The sequence below is a fragment of the Amphiura filiformis genome, chromosome 2, assembly GCF_039555335.1.
Source record: "Amphiura filiformis chromosome 2, Afil_fr2py, whole genome shotgun sequence".
Classification (NCBI taxonomy): Eukaryota; Metazoa; Echinodermata; class Ophiuroidea; order Amphilepidida; family Amphiuridae; genus Amphiura; species Amphiura filiformis.
Window position 1 is genome coordinate 94,770,960 of NC_092629.1, and position 24,565 is coordinate 94,795,524.

At 39.3% G+C, this 24,565-nt stretch overlaps 2 protein-coding genes and 1 non-coding gene across 3 annotated transcripts in view; all 3 read left to right on the plus strand.

Annotated features, from left to right (window-relative positions):
• Nucleotides 1–2,012: 2,012 nt before the first annotated feature.
• Nucleotides 2,013–2,750, plus strand: LOC140145030 (uncharacterized). Its single transcript, XM_072166823.1, has one exon. It carries the CDS (start codon nucleotides 2,013–2,015, stop codon nucleotides 2,748–2,750), a length of 738 nt encoding a protein of 245 aa, XP_072022924.1.
• A 7,763-nt stretch (nucleotides 2,751–10,513) lies between these two features.
• The window catches only part of LOC140145041 (uncharacterized), a 37,358-nt gene continuing 23,306 nt past the window's right edge, over nucleotides 10,514–24,565 (plus strand). The window contains 10 exon segments of the mRNA XM_072166833.1: nucleotides 10,514–10,676; nucleotides 15,402–15,548; nucleotides 16,083–16,614; nucleotides 17,027–17,371; nucleotides 18,136–18,385; nucleotides 19,730–19,823; nucleotides 20,766–21,070; nucleotides 21,561–21,825; nucleotides 21,828–22,463; nucleotides 23,999–24,371. Of these exon segments, the coding sequence (XP_072022934.1) occupies nucleotides 10,593–10,676; nucleotides 15,402–15,548; nucleotides 16,083–16,614; nucleotides 17,027–17,371; nucleotides 18,136–18,385; nucleotides 19,730–19,823; nucleotides 20,766–21,070; nucleotides 21,561–21,825; nucleotides 21,828–22,463; nucleotides 23,999–24,371 (3,031 nt within the window). The 5' untranslated portion in view covers nucleotides 10,514–10,592.
• On the plus strand, nucleotides 23,443–23,515 carry Trnav-cac (transfer RNA valine (anticodon CAC)). Its single transcript has one exon. It is a non-coding gene; the product is annotated as a tRNA-Val (tRNA).

Sequence of the window (24,565 nt, forward strand, 5' to 3'; positions counted from 1 at the left end):
AAGACTTATTACAAAAAAGAACATAAAAGAACATAATTATTTGCATGTTTTTATAAATAGCAAAAATGTTATTTTAAGCAAAAGTTCCACTTTTACAGTATTATTATGTTTGTCATTTGATCAAATAAAGTGAGGCGATTGTTGCACAAAACAAGTATTTTTGCAATTGTTTAATATCTTAATTTAAAATTAATTTAAAGTGGATTATATAAATGTATATGTGAAGAAATTTAATTAAAATTGGTATTACATTTGCTGTGATTTTCACAATGTACGAAAGCTGTCTTTTGTCATTTAAAGTGTGTAGCACTCGGTCGTTTCAAGCCAGTTTTAGGATTGGTTTTGGTCACGTGGTTTTCTATTATCTTGACTAAGCTCTTGACTGACGTTATTACCAATATCTTTGTCTGTAGGCATATGCCTACCCTTTGTTAGAAACTTAAAACTTGGTGAAAGCAATTTTCATTTCAGTCTCTTATGTAATTGTGTGGCCACAGAATCTCTTGGTTTGAATTTACCTGATTGAAGTAGTATCGTTACAATTACAAGTGGTTTACAATTATTAAAATATGATTAAAATATGGTCCTCCCTCCTATCAGCTAGAGATTCAAGCTGGCAAAAGGTAAGATAGAGCGTTATCATAATCATACAATTTGCTCAGAACTAGTTTGCAAGCTCTTTTTTGCAGCTGCTCCAAAGTATGATCTTGAGTTGCGGTGAGGGATGAATGCCAAACTATGATCCGCGTATTCTAGTAATAGATAATTATATCCTTTGTAACTGAACAAAGGGTATCAACCAAATCTTGGGTATCCAAACCAAATCTTTTTTTAAATCCTGAGCATATATACGATTGGTTTTGGATTTCAGCAATGTAGGCCTATCTATCCCATTTGAGGTTGTCCTGCATCCAAATACCCAAAATATTTGCCTCGAGTGTGCAGCACATTGAAAGTTGGGGGGGGGGTCAGGTTTATTCAGTTTCCCCGAATGGAGTCGGATTAGGAGTGTATGGTGCGGTCGAAATCAGTAGGTGAGAGAGAAACAAATGGGAGAGAGGATTAGAAGAGGAAGGGAAGAAAACTCAAAGGGATGGGACTAGAGAGTAGCCGGTGGGGGTGGCATTGATCATGGAGCTGGGACGAATTTTTTTTAAGTCAATCTTTCCAGCATGGGGTGCCCCTCTTCTAGTAAAATATAGGCCTACTGGGCGAACTTACATGAAGGGGAGAGCATAGCCTACTCATGATCATGTGGACCCCTCCCTTTAAATCCCGCGAAGGAAATTCTGGAATTTGTAAAACGTTTTATCACAATGAGCTAGAAAAGAAAACTATCATCAGAGAACTTCAACTTGAGGAGTGCGACCGTCATATGCACTAATTTGAACCGGGGAAAACTTCAGGGAAAAAACTAACATGAACTTGTGGAAGGGAACAACTTGAAAAAGAGAACTGAGTTGCGGAGTGAAATCAAAAACTAAAAGAATACACTGATTTGAACTTGAAAAGAGAGAAAGACGCCTGGAAGTTTATGAAATAAATCAAATAAAACAAACAAACAAACAACAACGCCTTGATGTGTCGATTTTGCTAGATCATTGTCACCTCATGCACAAAATAGCAATGACTGAGTCCTGTGGCAATGAGTCATCCCTGGGAGTCGTTATCAACACCCTGATCAATTTTGTTCAGTAGCGCCCTCTTTTGACCTTTGACATTCATTACGATATGGGGGATTTCCCGTGTTATTTCCCGATGTTATTGCGAAGGTAAGTAAGGAAATTTCATGTTATTTTGGGTATAAATCAATAAAATCAAAATTTCCAGATCACCATAAGGAACTATAGTACGTGCAGATTATATTTGGGTCACAGAATGTATTGTAATTTGACAAAATAAGGCGATTTATTTGGCACAAACCCTGGCCAGTCTCAGCTAGCTGTGAGTGTTGGGTGGCCATAAAATCCAGTAAGTACATACTTAGGCATTGACAACCGGGAATCAACTGGATGTATAGGAACTTAGGAAGCATCAAATTAATGAATTGGCAATGGTATGACACAAAACCAAAGACTCATCAATATAAATTAGGTAACACCATATTAGCTCAAACATCATCACACACGTACCTAGGTGTTGAGATATCTGAAGACCTTAAGTGGAATAATCATATCAACAAGATTACCGCTAAGTCTAGTAGGGTTCTCGGTTTCATCAAAAGGAACCTGAGATCTTGTCCAAGCAATTTAAGATCAAAAGCTTTCCAGACACTGGTCCGTCCCCACTTAGAATATTGCTCAACAGTGTGGAATCCTCATACCAAAGAGTTGACTGATAAAATTGAAACCATCCAGAGAAGAGGAGCAAGATTCGTATTCAGTGATTACAGGCGTACCAGCAGCGTTACCACCATGCTGAAGAAACTAGACTGGAAACCACTCCACCTGCGGAGGAAAGGAGCATGTGTATCTATGTTTCATAAAATTGTCAACAATCAGGTAGCCATCCCGGCACACGAATTTGTGCAGCCGGTCCAAACGCGCAAATCTTCACGCCTCAGCCATAATCAATCTTACAGTAGACTAACAGGAAGAACTGATCAATACATGAACTCATATTTCCCACTCACAACCAAGAGTTGGAACAACCTACCGCAACAACTAGTGGACATTAAACCATCTACACATTTTAAGACAGCCGTGGCTGAGCACATCTTCAGCCAGGAAGAAAGCACCCAACGAGAATAAGTATCCGAAAGCACCCCTCTACATCCTCTCGCCTGACCTCCGAAGGAGGTGTTGAGAGTACCTATCAGATTCAGATTCAGATTCACAACACACTGAACAGAGTAGTCTCTAAAACCAATAACTGTGAAATAAAACTATCAATATAAATAGCATGACAACATTACATGTACAATGACTCTCTAGATCTGCAAGCAGCAACTTGAACAACTCAACATGCAATTACAAGGCAAATAATTGACTACTAGTATATCATGACCAATAATGAGTAGTAGAAGTACAAGGCAAATCATGAAATGACTGAATTAAGGATGTAACTAGCCTGTGTTATGCACTTTCAGTTTCGCATGCAATTTGAATGGGAATTATTTTGCCTTGTCGCCACAAGTTTAGGGAGCACATAATTTCTTCAATATTTTGACAAGTTGACATAAAATGTTCTATTCTATATTGTTTGGCAATAATGTCTTTTGCCAATAGTATGTCCAAAGTTGTAATTTTATGTTTTTGATCGCAAAGATCGGATATTTTTATTCCCGATAATTCTGCACCCTTCGCAGCCAAGGGTGGAGAATTCGGCAGAACTTTGACGATAAGTTTGCCTTTTTGGGCACTAAAATGCATTCAATCCTTAATTTTGTTTCAACCGAGTCTTGATTAAGCACATGAGCAAGCACAATAAGGTGGGTACCAATTTTATATACCTTTAATGAAATTTTGAAGAAATTTTTTGAACTGACCTGCGCAAACAGTTAAGTGCGTAACTATTTTCCATAGACAGACAAAATGGCGTGAGTCAGTCCTTAGGTACGGTATGTATTGTAGGACTGGCGAGCGAGTCTAGATGTGACTAGATTCGCTCGCCAATCCTATGTATACGCCATTTTGTCTGTCTATAATATGGGAAATACACATTTCTTCAAAATTTGGTCAACAGTATAAAATTGGTACCCATGCACCTAATTGTTCTTGCTAATTTAAGACTCAGTTGAAACAAAATTCTATGCAGTTCTAATATATATAGGAGTTTGTTATCTACATCAACGATCTTCCTGATTGTGTCTCTGACTCCACAACAAGACTGTTCGCCGATGATAGCCTCATCTACCGAAACATCACATCTCCAGGGGACTCAACATGACCTTGATGCTCTCCAGAAGTGGGAATCTGACTGGCTAATGAGCTTCAATGAAACAAAGTGCCAAGTATTGCAGGTGACCAACAAACGCAAGCCCACTCCAGCGTCCTATTCCATCCATGGCCACACACTGGAGACTGTCAACTCAGCTAAGTATCTGGGTGTCCATCTTGATTCCAGACTGAGTTTTAACACTCATGTGGACACCGTCACCAAGAAGGCAAATTCTACCAAGGCTTTCCTGTCACGCAACATCAGCCACTGCAGTCAGAAAGTTAAGGAAGCAGCCTACACATCCTTCATCAGGGGGTACCCACTGTGGAGTATGCAGCATCAGCTTGGGATACCCACACACAGTGGAATACAAAGAAGCTCGAACAGGTGCAACGAAATTCTGCCCGTTTTGTCACAGGAATCTACGACAGAAGAAGTAGCGTCACCTCAATGATCTGCAAACTGAACTGGACATCTCTCCAGGACCGACGCCTTTGCAGTCGCCTACTGATGATGTACAAGATCAGATTTGACCTGGTTGATATCACATGGAACCAATACCTCATCCATCATTGTTCATCTACCAGAGGCCATTCATCCAGGTTCTTGCAACCCCACACCAACTCTTCAGTGTTTGCTAATTCATTCTTCCCACACACCATCCGGGATTGGAACAAGCTCCCAGTGGATCCAGCAAACTACCAATCTCTCGACAGCTTTAAGACCATGTTGAGGGATTCTCCACTGAAGTAGTCTCATCACCAGCCTAGTTTTTACTCGCACATCTGTATATATTTTGCACCTATCTTCAGTGCTGTACGGTGCAAAACCTGATTGAGGAGCCAATGGCTCCTAACTTTATAAATTTAGGCGCCCAAATTTTGCTCCCAGGTAAAAAATATGTGGTGCCAACTGAACAGCCATGTGCGTTGAATGTTCATAGCTGCTGTACTCAATCTACATATTCCCATTGAACTCTACATACCGGTACTTCTTACACAGCATGTACAGTGTAGGCCTATATGTTTTCCAGGAAGTCCCCATTGAGACATGATAAATGCATATATTCATAGCATACATTCATACTCTTGAATGCTACATTACATACATGTTTTGCATTTGCTGGCGATTAAAAGCTTCAATAGTTGGTCGCCATTGGCGCCAGGGATTGAATATTTAGTCGCCATCAGAAAAAATCTAGTCGCCAATGCGCCTAAAATGGTCGCACCGTACAGCACTGCCTGTCTTCAGTTTCATGCTACGTTTTTTGTTCCGGCCCATGCACACCACACAGTGCGCCTGTTCTCACTCATGTGAGCATTGCACTTTTAAGGAAGGAAGGAAGGAGGACATAAAGTCATAATTATGAATTATGACTTCATGTCGTACTTTGGTCTGTTGACCTTATAAAGTCTTGATGCAAGCCTGTATCCACCCGGGGCCACATGCTGTATGTTACGCGTGTAAGTAACAGCCAACAACGGTGATCGATTCTATAGCAATGGGCGTGCTCAAAATACGGTCTTGACCAACCTGTATTAAATCTCTGAGATTCCGGATTTTATGTAGACTACCAAATATAGAAAATAATGAGATACTGCTGAATATTCATGACTTTAGCCATCCAATCATGTACCGAGATCATGTACATAAGCACTCGCGCCAGTGCATGCATGTCACAGCTGTTTCGTATTGGCAAAACACAAACATTCTAGACCGCAAGATTGACAGCCAGTTGGCGGGCTGATCATCGTACAAGCACCAATTAAAACAGCATATTTCGTCAGAGCATTGTGTCATTATACAAGCATCGACCTAGACAGGTTCAACAAGACGGTCTGCTTTGCAGACCCGATTGCGGTTAGCGTAAAATCATGAAGATAAAACTGACAGTGCCAATAGCTGTGAGTGCTTGCAGCCGCTTTGCTTGCCAATGGTGCGAATTAGGCCTATTATGATCAGTGCAGATATTTGATTTTATTGCCTGTATAAAGCAGCCGGGACTTGAGAAAATTAGCTGAGTGGCCATAGTATAATTGAGACCGTCTTGAACAAGACTATGTTGACCTACAAACACAACAAATTTGGCTGATTTCATTTAGGTGCAAGATGGGACATGTGTAAATTAAAACAAATATGCACAAAAATCAGGTTTGAAAAAAATTAACCAATTTCATATTAATTATTATACTTTGTAAGCTTGTACATTATGGCTTTAACCATGAACATCCCATGGTGGGACCTTTGTACTAAAAATGCAGTGTTCAACCCCAGCAAGTCTACATGACTTGGGGATGATTTGAAGTGACTTCCGCTTAGTGAGGTGAGTCTGGAATTTATTCCAAGCTATTGATGTGACCCACCCCAAATTCAATTATTCAAAAAAACATAAGCCAGTCAAGGATAGTGTCCCCACCTGTCACTCCTCTAATCTAGTGTGATGTAACAAACCCTCAAGCAGCCTTGCTCAGACCACTCCCAGAGCTCTCAAATTCCCCTCTAAATCCCCTTCTCCTTGATCATTTGGTCACTAATGACCATATAATGCCATATAGGGCTTAGAATGATTGCACAAGAGATTCCACGGGGTCAGTCTTGATCCTGGTATGAAACATGTAAGCATCTACTCTTGATAGATCTTGTCTCGAACCTATAGTAACATCTAATAATAAAATAATACAAGTTAATATCTGTTATTGGTAAATTATGCTTTACAAATCCACTTGATTACTCACGTTTTTAGACGTTTCATCTTCCTACGGAAGACTTCATCAGTAATGTGATGAACCAGCAACACTCCTACTCTCATCTCCAGAGGGTGTAGTTCTTTGCAATAGCTGGTCATATACATGATTGAGTGAGTATGTCCCTTCATCGCGGTTGATAACGTTGGCCCCGTTTTCTGATCCACATTGCTTCTCTAATCCATCTGGTTTGCTTACATGAGTCTTTGTCGATTACTTTGGCTCCGTCCCCAATCAATAACATGGTTTTGTTGCGAAACATGATCTGTGATGGCGGACTTGTTAATTTCATCGACCGACTCCTTTCGAACAGCGCGTGTGAATTTCCTCTCTGTTAACTTTTCAGATTCTTTTAAATGTTCTTTCAGTCTTACCCGAAAGGTCTGCGGTTTCCCCAATGTACGACTTCTTGCAACTTTTGCATGGTATTTCATAAACACAATCGCAAGTTTTGGTGGCTTCTATTTTGTCTTTGGGGTGTACAAGGTTTTGTTTCAGCGTATTGTGTGGTCTCATCGCTGTCTGGATGTTATGCTTTTTAAACACACGTTGCAGTCTTTCGGACACGCCTTGGACATAGGGTATCACTACCATGCCCTTACTTCTTTCTGTGTTCTTGTCCTTTGCTTTCTTCTTCGCTTTGGTCTTATCACTGATCTGTTGTTTCACTTTTTCAATCGTCCAGTTAGGATATCCACATTGATTTAGCGCATGCTTGATGTGTTCCTCCTCCTGTTGTTTATCCTCCTCTTCCGTTACAATCGCGTCTTTCCGATCAAGCAATGTTCTGACTACACCCAATTTTTGGTGTAAGGGATGTTCGAGCAAAGTTTAAATACTGGTCGGTGTGCGTTTTCTTTCTGTACACTGTTGTCTTTACCGAACCGTCTTCTTTCCGATTGATCAGCGTATCGAGGAAAGGTATTTTTCCTTCTGCTTCTTCCTCATGCGTGAACTTAATGTTGTTGGTTGGATCCGCTTTGTTGAGGTGATCTGTTAGTTCTTGTGTAGTGCCCTTTGGTATAATCTCGAGGATATCGTCGACATATCTTTTCCATAATTTTGGACGACACGCGATGGGTGCATTGGCTATGGCTTTTTGTTCCAGTCATTCCATAAAATGTTCGCGATGATCGCGCTCACTGGGCTTCCCATGGCGCTCCAAATTTCTGCATGTAAATTTCTCCCTGAAGGAAAAATATGTCGTCGTCAAGACAAATTCAAGTAATTCAATAATGTCCTCGGTGTTAAGTAATGTTCTTTGTTTCAGCGTGGTGTCCTTGTCCAGATAATCTCTCACTATCTCCAGCGTTTTATTGATAGGGGTATTCGTGAACAGTGACACGACATCATGTGAATTAAAAATGTCCTCGTCGTCAATTCTGACCGTAGCTAGTTCTTCCGCTAATTCCCGCGAGTTGGTGACATGATGGGCTGTCTTTCCTACCATGGGGGACAGAATCTCCGCTAACGCTTTAGATGTCTGATACGCGATGGATCCAGTGTAATCCACAATTGGTCTGACCGGGTATCCCTCTTTGTGAATCTTTAACGTTATCAACCGCGATGAAGGGACATACTCACTCAATCATGTATATGACCAGCTATTGCAAAGAACTACACCCTCTGGAGATGAGAGTAGGAGTGTTGCTGGTTCATCACATTACTGATGAAGTCTTCCGTAGGAAGATGAAACGATCTAAAACGTGAGTAATCAAGTGGATTTGTAAAGCATAATTTACCAATAATTGATATCTACAATCCTGATGAACTTATTCAAGAAGTTAATATCTGTCTTTGCATTTATATATTCTTGAGCCAACACATTAGTATTCCGCAGAACACAACACTATTATGTGAAATGAGACACATGTTATTAGCAGCTGACAAGTGCATCATTTTGCTATGGATAGACTTTGCCACCAAGTATGGGGATTCAACATCAGTAATTGTATGTTTTCAGCAAGTTAGTATAGTATTGGCAATTCAACTCAATTTTCAAAATTTCTGACTGTGGCCTGAGTGGATCAAATTGGGTCACATATAGGAGACCACGTAATTGATTCTAGTCTAGAAAATTCCAAAGCCTAGAGGTCAGCAACTTTTTAACACAAATGCACAGATCTTTACACTTCTTTCACAGGGTTTGGTCCTTGAAAATTACATTATATTCATAATAATCTTTACACAATCAGTAATTTCACCTGCATATTCACTCAGCCAAGCATGCAAGACCTCTGGCGATCACAAAAACTTTGGCTGACTACCAGCTATGTTTTCGTCCATGTAATACGGTAGTCGGCAATCGGAGCTTACATAAACCTGGCGCATATCACTATGATATCAGGATTTTAAGCTCAGTTTAAGTTTACGGTAAAATCAGTCATACACTGTACCTAGAATGGATAAAATATAAGTCAAATTGGGAAAAAAAATTCCTGGTATGATTTGTTGTGTTCCTGGCCGGGTACCCTATGACTAGATGTAATACGGATGGGTATGAACAACGCTCTGCAGGGTCTATTGTTCTATTGTTTCCGATTAGAGCGCTGACATATTGGAAATTGTTGCCAATCAATATTCATGAGAGTGTACATTCAACGTCCAGTTTGAGAAATTGGGTGAGTTGTGTTTGGTAGGTGTGAAATACATCTGACTGGGCGTTTTAATTACGTAACGAATAAAGGCATTGACATCATCGAATGGCTGCCCAGTGCTGTTATGTGTTTAGTTATTATATAGGCCTAATAATTATTATTAAATGTATTCATCATTCCTTTCTATTACCTTCTCTGTACTTATTCTTTCCTAGGCCTACACTTTATCACTCCCTCGCTCTCATTGTCCCCTCTCACCCCCCTCTCTCATTCCCATCATTTTCCTTATATTTCTATTTATCTACTTGTCTTTATTATATCTTTTTATTTCTCCCTTCCTCCAGCCCTATCTCATTCTCCATATCCTCTCCTCCCTCTTCCTCCCTCCTCCCCTCCCAAGACTTCTCACAGAGGTGAATCTGCCCCTCCCCAACCCCCTCCCCTCTTTGGGTACGCCACTATTTCCATACCAATCTCCTTCTTAAAATAAAATTAAATGGACATTTCTTAAACACAACCTTTATAGGCCTATACCGGTACTTATACTTCCATGTATACGTATAGCGATTACCATTATAGTGTAATATAGATATATGGACTGGACATGGCAGCCTTCATACATTCTAATGTGTAATCGATCAGCAAAAGCATTCAATTTATTTAAATGAAACGCCTAACGTCAGGTGGGTGGTAAAGATGATTGCATCGACAGCTAAAGCCTCCTTATAGATTTCAGACCCACACAAGCACACATTTGGGATAGGTGAGTACAATGGTACCACTTTACACATGACTGCCCTTACACATGACTGTAGTGTGGTCACTTATTGATACTCGCCTGTTGTGTAGAGCGTTAATATGATGCCGGATCAGTGACCAATTTAATGGCGGAACCCCTTTATTCGAAACAATGGTACCACTTATAGCCTGTCGCAACTTCTAATCGGCATCAAATGAACAAAAGATTATATAATCTATTGCGACTCTATTTCTATTTAAAAGCTCTTTGGGTATGAAGACAAGCAAGCAATTTTTTTCTTTACCTAATTTATTACCATAAAATATTTCTTTTCTTCTTCTCTCGCAGTTGAATCTCGCTCGCTCGCTATTCGTGGAATCACCACAATGAGTGACATAATAAGATACCCCCACCAGACTGACCCTACACAGCCTATCCCCTCAGACTGGCCCCCTCAGTACGCAAGCAGTGAACTCTATTCCGCTACTCAGAGAACTCTACAGAGGCGCTAGATATGTCTGAGATCTTCACATCAAATTGGAGAATGTGCTGAAGGGAGGTGATGGAGGAGGAGGTGCAGGAGGCACAGGAGGTGCGGGAGTAGATCACAAGATACAGGAGATCGTACAGGAGATGCTACGGGTTGATGTGGCTATGCAGGAGAAATACGGGAAACTTGGGTTGGCAGATTTACTCAAGAAGAATAAACACATCAAGGTAAGGTGTATTGGGCTATACCAATTGAAATCCATGCACCCTCTGTGGAAGATATGAGCTTAATCTCCCACACAGGGGGTATAGATTTCAAATGGAGTCACCCATTCATGCAACCCCATTTGAAATCCACTCACCCTCTGTGGAAGACATGACCTTTTAAATATCCCACACAGGGGGTATAGATTTCAAATGGAGTCACCCATTTAGGTAACCCCATTTGAAATCCATTCACCCTCTGTGGAAGACATGATGACCTTAATATCCCACACAGGGGGTATAGATTTCAAATGGAGTCACCCATTCAGGTAACCCTATATGAAATCCATACACCCTCTATGGAAGACATGACCTTAATCTCCCACAATTTATCAAAATAATAATTTGCTGACTAAGAATGAGAATAAACGATGGGAATTTTTGTTTTTACTATCCTTTACCTATGATAGACACCAGACAGGCGCAATATTTTTATCATAGTGTGCTGGCATCCTCTACTCACACAGTAGAGGATAGTAAAAACAAAAATTCCTATCATTTATTCTCTAATTGGTAGGGTAATGTCTGCGGCAAGCGTCTGACAGTTCCCATGTCGCTCTAATCCATTTGAAATCCATACACCCCCTATATGGAAAACATTACCTTAATTTCGAAATAAACAAGGTTACTTGAATGGGTGACTCCATTTGACATATTATACATCCCTTGTATGGGAGATTAAGGACATTTCTTCCATAGGGGTGCATGGATTTCAACTGGAACAGCATAATAAGTTAATAATTTATGACAAATAGTTATCAAAGTTTAAAGTCTACATTATTTCAGTTAAGGGGGTACTACATCCCTGTGGTAAATTTGTGACTATTTTTGCATTTTTCTCAAAAAATAATAACACACTGGTAACAAAAGTTATGTATATTATTGGGGAATGGAATGCAATTACTACACTGAAATTTCAGTGACTCAAGACAAGCGGTTCAGTATATATGATCGGAAATGAGGTACATCCTAGCGGTACCTTATTTCTTATCATAAATAACGAACAACTTGTCTTGGGTCACTGAAATTCCAGTGTAGTAATTGATTCCTTGCCCTATATACATAACTTTTGTTACCACCGTGTTATTAGTTTTTGAAAAAAAAATGCAAAAATAGACACAAATTTACCACAGGGGTGTAGTACCCCCTTAATGAACAGAAAATTATTATATTGCAACAATCATGCAAGTGATTAATTAATTCTGTACCAAACAAACATTTCATTTTGCAATGCCTTATTTGTCAACCCTATCAATTCAGAGTTCAATGGTTATTAAATTGACTCAAATATGTGATGTGATCAAGCAAAATCAGTTGCAAGTCAGAAATATTGATTTTAAGATATAGCCAAACAAAGGAAATAAGTTTTGTATTGTTTTGAAAACTCCTTTTCTGCTCATAAAAAGTCCTGAACATTCATGGGGGTTGCTCCCCTTGCCCCTCGCTATACAAATGCCACTGACTACAGTTAATTGATATACAATTAATGCATCAGTACATAATCACTGGATTGTTCATAAGATAATAATAATATAGTGTTCTTCAGACATGCAAGAACTATACTGTACATTCTTGAACAAATTCATCAGGACTGTTCATAGTAGAATTGTTAGTTGTGATTTCTTACGACTAGTCCAATAAAATATCCACTTACTTGCAGGCGTTTGGAAACTGTCAGTTTCCTTTATCGATGCTATTGATGTAATGACGATCTGTATACAGCTGATGTTGACTGCTGCTTAGCAACTGAGTTGCCAGTTGCTTTCTTGTCAGTTATCAGATCGTCAAAAACGTGACTCAAGTTGGCTATTACAGACCATGTGGTTGAAAACAATCATGTAATCGATTGGGATGAGGCTAAGATCGTGGGCAAAGAGAGCAACAGATATAAAAGGTGGATCAAAGAGGCAATTACCATCAGAAAGCGGGGCAACACCATGAACAGAGACGAGGGGCAATACAACTTGAGTCACGTTTTTGACGATCTGATAACTGACAAGAAAGCAACTGGCAACTCAGTTGCTAAGCAGCAGTCAACATCAGCTGTATACAGATCGTCATTACATCAATAGCATCGATAAAGGAAACTGACAGTTTCCGAAACGTCTGCAAGTAAGTGGATATTTTATTGGACTAGTCGTAAGAAATCACAACTAACAAAGAACTGTACACATAGTTTGTATAGTGTGTGATCATTGAACTATACAAGTGTACATGCCCTAGAAGTGAGTTCATGTAAAGTACAATGAGATATAAATTGCTTTATTATGTTTGTATGTATTGTATGCATACAAAGTAGTCACATACATGTGATCAAAACATATCACAAACATCCATGGTTAAAAAACAATAATAAAACAAAATAACTTCCAGATATTGTTTTACCATACAGCATGTCCCATAAAAAAATACTGGGTGAATGAATTTGTACGTGAGTCGAGAAATAAACATCAGAATCCAAAAATATAAAAATCAGTGTGTAGCCCATCTTATTCTGCATCGTATAATTATGCTAATTTTACTGGAATTGGTAGAATGATTGCGAAGAAATAAGCGATTACATAACGCATGCATCAATTCACTTCATTCCAAGTTTGAAAGAAAGATCATTCAATACAACGCACACTTAGTGGTTGACTGTCAATGGGCATTATTTTGTTCTGTGAATCCTTTTCGTTCTTTTTAAACAATCTTTTTCTTGCAGAACATTTAATTAGGTTTTGTTCAAATTTGAAAACCTGCACGATATTGAAAATGAAAGCTTGCATGTAAGATGATGCTCGGTACTTGAAAATATCCTTTTTCTTTAATGTTGATATAAATGATGCATAAAAAAATATTGCAAGAATTCCAGCTGGCTTAAAAAAATTCTCACACACATTAAAGGGGCATTTCGTGATCCACAGCCTCATCCCCCCACTTTTCCAAAAAAAAGATGAGATTTGTACACCACTGGATACCTCTGGCTACATAATGTTTATGTACCAAATATTTCTTGCAGATTAATTCGTTTAGCAAAAATATCGCCAAATTTGAATTTCGTTCTGGTGCACCAGAACGAAATTACAACACATTGTCTATGGAGCAGTGTAATACACATAATCATGCATAACTCGCAAACGCAAAATCGGAATCAACTGAAATTTTGGAAATAAGCTTTTTTCGTGGATATCTACTGAAAAATGTCATAAAAAGAGGATGCTAGGATCACGAAATACTCCTTTAATATTATTGGAATATTTACAAGAAATTTTAATGCAAAGTATAAATCTTTTAAATCAACATTAATATATTGCATCATAGTATCAAAAATCACATGTACTGTAAAGCTGTAAGCACTTAGTCATTGTCATTTTTGGCTCAAATGTTCTTTGGAAAGTTAAAATATAACACATTTGCACAACCTAAAGAATTAAAGTTGAAAAGCTTCCAATTGCAGAAATCAAAGATTTCTCGGACAAACTGTTATTCATCTTTAGTGAAAGCATGTTGATTGTTGAAAGTATAGTCTTAAAGATAAGGAACTTTTTGGTATATTTACAAACCTTGTATTCTATATTTTTGTAGATCCTGTTGGGGCAAACACATAAATTTTAGCTTAATTTTAGCTGGCTACTAGGCCTGGCATTTTCGGGTAATTTTGTACCCGGGTACCAGCGCAATTTTTGAAAGCGGGTAACTGGGTACCAAATTGCCAAAAAAAAAAAAAATGTATTGAATTTGAATGCATTTTGAAATCATTAATACATTTGTAGACTATGACATGAATACAAATTATCAATTTTCATATTAAAAATAACAAAATATCTTGAATTTTTTTTTTTTTTTTTTTGAATTTGGTACCGGGAGGGTATTTCCTACCGGTAATGTAATCTCGGCGGGTACCCGTTTACCCGACCGAAAATGCCAGCCTTACTGGCTACAGTATAAGTTTTGTTATAAGAAAGTAATAAAATAAAAGATTACAGAGATCTCCATGTAGTTAGACCCAGTCTACTACTCTACTTTCTTGTTTTGTGCACTGGTAACATTTGTGACCTGTTAATATAGTGAAAGGTACCTTTAGGCGACAAAAAAAGAGAACCCTGTTTTACGGGTCGAACTGACCGAAATTTTGCATTTTGGGAGATTTTTTTTAATTTGCTGAAATCATGTAAAATCAGCCATTTTTTGGCAAATTGTATTGATTTTGACTTAAAATGTTCGAAAAAAATTCAGAATATTTTCTCAAAAAATCTTCACAGGTTTTGCCAGGTTAAGCTTTTGATGATATTTTGGGGTCATTTTAGCTTCCAAGACAAAAAAAAAATCCTGACTGATTGACCCACCTGTACAATATAAAGCAGCTTTTTCGGTGCTTAACCATATTTTCATTAGCAGCATGGATACTGATATTGGAATCTGTAATTTTTGACATTTGCTTAAAAAGTTACCTTTTTCAGAGTTTTGGTTAGCAGTGACGTATCTTGCAACACCATTATGGCATCTTGCCCGCCATCTACAATGATCTGCTGACACTTTACCACCCATCAGGGGGGGGGGGGTCAGGTGACCGGAGGATTGTTAACATTACTACTTTGAATGAAGACGCCGTGATGGTGTCGCAAGCTACGTCACTGCTAACCAAGACTCTGAAAAAGGTAACTTTTTAAGCAACCATATTTTCCTTATTTTGTCCAATCTATGCAGGGTAAAGATGGACTACCTATACTGTCTGCAGCATTGGGTATTCTGGAGAAGTACGGACGGAATTTACTGAAATCCAACAGACCATCACAGTGGAAGACTATCAGCTTCTCTAATGCTGTGTTCCGAACTAGAGTGGGTATAATTAAGGTACGTAAATGACCTTTCAAAAATGGGGCACGGTGGTGCAGCGGTCTTAGAACTGGACTCATAATCGTGAGGTAGCTTGAGGTTGTGGTTTGAGAGTCCCACGTCGACAGTGTATTGTGCCTATTAGCTCTTCCCACCCACGTGGGCAAATGGGTACAGCCAGCTTTATTCAATGCTGGGAAGGTTGTGGAGGAGGTGTAGCGATCACCCTGCATTCCCACAGCAACACTATATGGAGGAGTCTGGCCCAATCACTTTGAAAGATGCCTAGTTTCATCCCCTTCACCTTTTGTTATGTAAATGTATGTAAAGCCCCCAAAAAGGCTTGTCTAAGGATCCCGCGTGCAAAGCTTTTAAAATTAGATTTAGCGCAAAGTCCCAATGCATTTTTTTTGTTAAGTCTGGAATACAAAATCTGTGGATTAGTCAATTTTATTGCAAAGCTTGTCACTTAACATGGGGTGGCTTTTAATGGAAGGGTAATGCCACCCTCTACCTAAGTGTAACAAGTATTTTGATATCTTTTCATTTCAGGGAGCTAGAGATGTCCTTAATCTCCTCGGCTACACTGAAGTTGTCGAAGATGGTGTCTGTTTTCCAGAAGACATGCAGGCTCCAAATACCAACACCGTTGCCGTGGTGACAGCTGACCTCATACTAGCCAAACTTGAAATTGAAGCATTTTTGAAAAAGACGCACCCAAATCGGGATCGAGTCACCGAATGTTTGGAAGGAACTATCGCTGCGATTCGGTATCCTCCATCGGGTGTAAATGATCCTGAGGGCGGTACAGTGTATGTCAGACGAACATCACAACCAAGCTTAAATAGCAATAATAGGGCCATAGAACCAGCGTCGGAGGAACAATTAAGCCGTCCTGCCATTCCTGTGGCACAGTCTAGCAGGCCTGCAATTTCTGTGGCGCAGTCTAGCTATCAACCTACACAGTCTTCCAGTGGTTCTTCAAAACCTCCATTTGCACCGAAACCAGCGTGGGTGCAGAATTCTGCAGCTAGTGGTGGGAGGCCATCAACAAGTGAGGTGCCTTCTACTGAAACAAGTAATGGTAAGTGATATACAGAGGGAAGGAGAGGGGGTACTTGATCTTGGGTTGGGTAGGGATAAATGTGCGACTGGGATTCCACAAATGTACCCAAATATTTTTGTTAATTATTTTATTTTGCTTCAAAATTATGATAAATTTGCCAGATTTTCACTAATTTTACTTAAAAACCAAGAATCTGCACTTTTTTTTGTAGATTTTTGGAGAGAAAAATATGAAAAATAAACACCTAATTTCTATTATTGTTAGTTACCAGTTTTCTATAAAATTGCAACTTAAATTTATACCAAGAAGCCTGAATTTAATTAACCAATCAGAGGCACTGTAAGAAAGGCAATAGTGCCCATGTGGTTAAAAGCAACAGATAGAGTTAAGACATATTTATTTTAAATTTTAACATTTTTTAAAATTTCAGATCACCTTGTTTGTTCCATGTGCGGTCAAGACTCAGCCACCAAATCTTGCAACAGTTGTCCCGATCGTTTCCGTTGCGAACAGTGCGACACCAAATGGCATGGTCACCCAAACCGCGCATATCACACTCGCCAAGATGTATACCCCACCATCCAAGCGCCCTCAATGCCATCGGGAGCACCGGAAGAGACAGGATCCTCATCACCACCAAAAATGTGCTCTGTGTGTGGCGGTCAACGTGCGACTCAGTACTGCCAGCAGTGTGATGCTGTGTCATGTGATGTGTGTGCGACTAAGATGCATCAACATCCAAAGCGTAAGACTCACAAGTTGCAGCCCTTACCAGGTATGTTAAAGACCTATTTTAATTTGTTACAAATAGGGCCTACATCGTGTATGGAATCAATCAGTGATGTGGTTAGAATAGTCAGTACCTGGGAGTCAGTAGGGCTAAAGGGAATTGTAGCTTATAATTGCTAAAAGATATAAAAGCTATAGTTTGATTGGTTACTTTGTCTTTGAATGACAGTCCGTCATATATCTGTTGGTTATTGACTATCATTTGAAGACTTGAGTTTGAATGTAACAGTTTCAGATAATAGCTAGGGATTACTGTGGCAGAGCTTTATCTTTAGAATCTTTTCATGACCACTGAAGCATAGTCAAGAGCACAAATTGAAAGACTTTTACCATTGTCCACTGTGAACCATGTCTTATACGTGGCATCATTATACAAATACCTAACCAACTTTGATAAGCGTGCTTGGGTGGACGCGCTGCATTACTAATTCATTTCTTTCTATTGTGCAATCACTAAAAGAACATGCTCAGTACATGCACAAACATTCAATTCTTAATATGAATGAAAAAAAAATCATAGGTTTCATTAATTTGGCAGGAATTGTTACATAAAATGAGCCAAAATTCAAGAAATTATGTCAAAATCTGAAAAAAGAAGTTTACATTACATTTTGCCATAATTTAATGAATTTTTGTGTAATGATGCCACATAAGACGTGGCTTAGAGTGGACAATGGTATAAGTGCATTGCTTCCGATCTCTTTAGTTATATTCATCTCAGATAAAATGGTGTATGATAATTGCTTTCAGGGGGTGGTAGTTCTCGCAGGCAATCCCCAGAAGGAAGGAGCATCCGGATTCCTACAGGAGACTCACAGGAAAGGACAGATCCTGCAGGACAATCTGATCATCAGCCGTCTGTAAAACGACCCGATAATTTTAATAATCAGCAGATGCCTTTCATACCTAATCAGCAACAGCAGCCTAATCGACAGCTTCCAGAACTTCCAGGTGATGGTGCCGGAAGTCAGCAGAAATCCCCAGATTTAGCCGCACAAGGGTAAGAAACTAATTGGAATGGATATTCCAGTGGAAATCCATCCATACACAGTCTATTGGAAGACATAACCTTAATGTTCCACACAGGGATCGTGAATTTCAAATGATGTTCGCTGAATGGGCAACTCCATTTGAAATCTACATGATTAGGGTCATTTCTTCCACATCTTCCATATGGGGTTTACTGATTTCATCTGGAATAGCCCAATGTCTCAAATAAACTGACATACATGAATGTGTTGCTTAGTGTATGGCCAGATGGTGCCTTCCCCCCCCCCCAGATGGGGCCTTCCCCCCCCCCCCCTTACCCGGGTCTGGTCAGTAGGAGGAACTGAGAGCATGCCTAACTATTTAACGACTAGTGTGGTTTCATACAAAGCGTTTTAAAATGTTTTCATGACTTTTAATGTTTATAAAATATTTTTCCCAAAACCAAACCCCAAAACATAAGCCGTTTAAAACATTTTGTGTTTACTTGGGACCAGATAAAAGAGGTTGTACTCTATTTGTAATGTTCTATTTCAGTTGAAATCCATACACCCCCTAATCTCTCACACAGGGGATATATATTTCAATGTGACCTGATCTGATCCACTCAGGCTAAAGTCGGAAATTTTTACAATTGAGTAACTACCATTACTAACTTGCTTGGTACCTACACTTACTATATTAAATATATTAAGGGGTACTACACCCCTACCCAATTTTGTGCCAATTTTTGCATTTTACTCAAAAATTATTGCACACTGGGGACAAGCAAGATATGTATATTATAGGGGCAAGGGCTACAACTACTGCACTGGAAATGTTATTTCAGCACAGACAACAGTTGTGGAGTTACAGTAAAAAATGAGGGAAAACAAATATTTGATCAATAAATCAATAACTAATTGCTTTGAGTTGCTGAATTCTCAGTACAGTGTTTGTAGTCCTTGCCCTATAATATACATATCTTACTTGTCACCAATGTGCTATAATTTTGAGAAAAATCAAAAATAGGCACAAAATTGGCCAGGGGTAATAGTACCCCTTAAGGATATTAAATCCCCAGGTCTCTTTAAAAACCTTTTTTGTATGTTTTTTGTTGTTGTTTTTTCTCCTCACTTTTTGCCTATATCTCAGTTTCATTATTGCCAACTTTAGCCTGATTGGATCAGATCTGGTCACATATGGAGTCACCCATTCAGGTAGCCCCATTTGAAATTCACACTCCCTGTGTGGGAGATTAAGATCATGGCCTCCATAGAGGGGTATGGATTTCAATTACTCGAATAGCCCAATCGGCTTAGCTTATTGCGCTAAATGTATAAATTACAAACTTATTTTTTTGTTACTATTCTTTTAGGGCTGTAGCAGGAGAAAGGAAGAGACCAGTCCCTAAACCAAGAAAGAATATCAAGAGTCCTACAGTGGCCAGACCAGATCATGGAGGATTAATGGTAAGCACAGAATGGGCTATTCCATTTAAAATCCACACTACCCCTGTGGAAGATTTTGGAAATATCTTCCACAGAGGGAGTATGAATTTCAAATGGAAGTAGTACATAAGACAGTTCCATTTGAAATTCATACACCCTCTAAGAAAGATTCAACCTGAATCTTCCACAGAGGGAGGGTGAGTTTCAATGGAGCTACCTAATGTGCTAATTCCATTTGAAATTCTTACTCCCCCTGTGGAAGATATTTCCAAAATCTTCCACAGGGGGAGTGTGGATTTTAAAGAGAATAGTCCAATACCATGACAACACTGTCTATGTGATCCATACTTCTTATTCCTGGTACTGAATTAGTCCATGTAGAGCCACGGTAGAGGGATACATGCTCATGAACTTTGGGCTCTTTGACTGATGTGATATGTGAGTGAACAGCTGTTGATGATGTTGTCTGTTCCAGTCTTTGGAGGTCTGAGGTAGAAAAGAAAACTTGTATGCGTCTGTCATGCAGTAAGTCTGGTCTAATTGCTGACTGCTACTAATTGTTAAACGGCATGATCTTTTCATCTTTTAACCAACATTAACCTTAAGAGATCCACGAAAAGAGGAGATAGGGAGCATTAGCTCATGGTAGGCTCCAAATCCGCGAAAAAAACTCAATTGGAGCCAAAATACGCAAATTGCGGCGCAAATAACGCAATTGCGTATTCTTAGCAGCCCTAGCTCCTGGGATGTCAATGCCTTGAATTATAAAGGGATTTGTGTGTGTGTCAAGTAAGGACCGATATCATCACTATAAACCATCACAAGACGTCAACATCAACATCCCAATGACGCCATATTACTAACAGATCCACACAAAGGTGAGATACAAAGCATTATGTCCAGAGATAATAATTTGTTAATGACATAAATGATAAATTAACCCTTTTTCCTTCTTGTTTCAAGCAGGGACCTACAGCATCACTTTCAACCAACATAGGGTATGAACACCCCAATGATGCCACATCGCCAACATCATCCTCAGACCCACGCAAAGAAGAGATTGCAAGCATTATGTCAAGAGATGTGAACCTGCTGGAAAGAATCTCTAGCCTGAGGAACAGCTTGAAGTCTCTTCCACGGAATCAGCCGCAGTATAATAGCTTAATGCAAATGGAGAATTCTTTGTGGGACGAACATAAAGAGCTGATGCAGAGACAAGCTGAGTTGGAGAAAAGTTTGCAGGAACCTACCATTCCAATTCAAAGAGGGTATGTATATATATATATATATGATGATATGACGCCATACCAAAGAGATAGAACTAAAGAGTACCAACTCAGAATTGCATGGTGTGTATTACACTGCTGCCCTCATTCGTCAATTTTCTGGATCGATGACTGAGAAACTTATGTGTTAAAAAAGTGTTGGACTGTAATTGCAATACAAATTGTATAGTTTTGGTAAATAATATTTGCATATTTATGAATATCAAAGAGCTTATTTGCATATTTTGCCTACAGTTTCATTAATCCACTCTGCAGCTTAAAAAGCAATAACTGAACAACTTCAAACTTGGTATGGTGATAGTATATATTGGCCTGATCTGCTGTATAGTTTTGTGTCATGTTATTTGCATATTTGTGAATATTAATGAGCTTATTTGCATCTTGCATGTTTTTTTGTATTTACCAGCCTTTGTGTGGGGGCCACCTTAATTACAAACTGCGTAATTCTAGTACCTTTTCTCTTTCCATCTAGATATTCCATGAATGTTGATATCCGACGACCACCCATAGCAGATAAGCCTTTGACAGTTATACCAGATGAATCTGAACCCCAGCCACCCAGTGTGAATAACACATCCACACCATATGGACAATCACAATCCACAAGACGACCTCAAGATGCCACCCTGCCTCGTCCACCTGCTGAAGGTTGGGAGTGCAATTCCTGTGGGTTCCTAAATGATGGGAACAGTTTGCGATGCGAAGATTGCGACAGTGCGTACTCGGGAAATCAAGTATCCAAACGCAACATGGGATGCAGAGACCTCATCTAGGGATGAATCAAAATCAGGAAACGTTGTATCAAAATCAACCAATGTATCCGATTAAAACATCGGAGGTCCAATCGCAGCGACCCCACATAGGTGTAAATCAGAGTCAGGCAATGTTGTATCAAAATCAGCCAACATATGCCGTTAAACAACCAGATATGTCGCATTCAAGCCAAGCGCCACCGGTGGTCCAATCACGCAGTCAAGTAAGCAATATAATCAGTGCATTTGATACAGGACCAGGTCAACCTTCTCCAACCGTGCAGCAGCCAATACCCCAACAAAGTCCAACCAGGAAAGCAGCTCAGCAAGCTAAGATCCTTGAGGCTCAACTCCCGGGTGGAATGCCATTTGGTATCAAAACACCTGCGTCAAAAACAAAAGAGTGGGTTTGCCAATTCTGCACCTTCCTGAATGATATGGATATAAGTGTGTGTCAAATGTGTAATGAAAGGAGGGAGGCCAGAGAAACATCAACAGTATCATCCCAACTGCAAAGTCCAAAGACACCTGTACAGAGACAGCAGACTGAAGGTGATAAGAGGGTTGTTAAGGATGAGGACAGCATGACTGCATATGAGTACATGCAGGTGGAGGAAGAAAGGGTATTGTATTTTTCTATTTTTGTTTTAATAAGAGACTATTCAATAATTAACCAGGGGTGGGAGTTTTGACAGAATTATCGACAACATTTTTTTGTTCCCCCCTCGTTGTGTACTGTTCTATGGGCCACTTGGGATATACGTTTTTGATGCTTTGGAGCAATTTATAACTCAAAACTTACAATTGTAAAAAGAATATTTAGGTGATGGGCCTCAATGCGAGGTAAAAAATAACAGTCAGGCCACAATCTGTTGTCCATTTCACTCAACTTTTAACCCCTTGTAACTCAATTAACCTTTTGTAAATTTATGAATACCCAATAACATAACTTTACGAAGGGTGCTTGTAGTAAATCCCTATTTCTTATGAAGGGCACCATTCGTAAGTAAGTTTAGTGAAAGAGTATTAAGTTACGAATGATTTCGAGACTTGTGAAACTTCTTAAAGTTTAGTGAAACCGACCCTGGTCACACACCTTTACAACAGCCCCAATCTTGATATGTAATACCTGGAAGGAATATATCACATAGAGGAAAACAAAGCTCCCTATTCAGAGTGTATTAATGCTCTGCATGCTAGCCATAGGCTTCAACATAAAAAGTCCAAGTTTTGAGATATTTTCTCAAAATACCAAGAGCTATCTAAAGAACCACTGAACCAATACTAGGCTTGTTTGTACTCATTTTAATGCATTTCTCACGCTGATTCCAAATATGGTCATGAAAATTTACATTTCTGAAATTTTTGAGTTAAAAAAAAAATATTGAAACATGTCGTCTGCAGTCGACACCCGCGTGAAGAGAGTTAAGTATGTCCATTCATACCATGGCCGCGGTACATCTTCTTCACTGATCCCCTCTCCTGTCGATTCCCTGGTTGTATCGTAATGTGGGTATAATCCCCGGCCACTCAACATTACGGTTTCATAGCTCACCAGCGCCTGAGCAAAAATATTGGTTATGGGATCGCCGTCTATCATAGGGCTGGATAGCTTGGATGGTAGAGCAATGGTCTCACAAACCAGAGGTCGTCGGTTCGAATCCCACTTCAGCCAAATTGTCTTTGCTCCCTTCGTCATTTATTATTACTACCTGGTTAGTTTCTCTGTATAATTTCTTTACTATAATTTAAAAACAAGTGAAACAGTTCTAAATTTTCAAAGCATGAAAAATTACACATGCAAAAATGTCATCTTACAGAACTGGTTCCTTTAAAAATAGATGAGTTAATTTACGTATGAGGTAGATAAAAATGGAACACCAATGTTTTTGCTTGCTAGTGACTCTAAACAGCCACCTGAACAACATATCCAAAAAGGGCAAAAAAGGGCACAGGGGAAAAATGTTAATTTGCATATTTCCAAAATGGCCGCTAATGCAGGCATCAAATTTCAAGTTTGACCCTTTTTGGATGAGTTGCACTAACAAGCAAAAACAATGTGTTCCATTTTTGTCTAGGTGCGCCCATTTTGGTACTTAAATTGATTCATGTAAAAGTAAATTTTCATTATTAACAAAAGACAGTAATTCATTTTCAGATGTTACAAGAGAAAAGAGAAGCTAAATCACTAGACCAGGCCCATCAGTCAATGGGCAGCAAATACCAGGCACCTGATGTAGTAACCAAGCCTCCTAAGACTGTGTTGCAGGCAGGAGCCATGCCCACTATGCCACCTCCTAATACCGCCTTGCAGGCAGGAGCCATGCCTACTATGCCACCTCCTAATACCACATTGCAGGCAGGAGCCATGCCTACTATGCCACCTCCTAATACTGCATTGCAGGCAGGAGCCATGCCTATCAAGCCACCAGTCATCAAGAGGATGAAGGGAGCCAGATTAGAACCACTCTCAGGTGCCATGGAGAAGCTTACACTCAATGAAGGTGATGTGGACAGATTATCATTATCAAGTAGGTTTCATATCTTGTTATCTCATAAATGCACCCAAATGTATTAGGAATACACCCAAATGTGACCCGGCAGCACAAACGAGCCGTAAATTCCCTAAATTGTATTTTGTGTTACGGTGTAAAATGTGTACGAAGGTCGTAGTCATCGATAACTTAAGCTGGCCCGACATCCGTCTTATTTTGATAGTCAAAAA

Coding starts and splice junctions, on each gene's coding strand:
- LOC140145030 (XM_072166823.1), top strand. CDS start 2,013: ATGTATAGGAACTTAGGAAGCATCAAATTAATGAATTGGCAATGGTAT.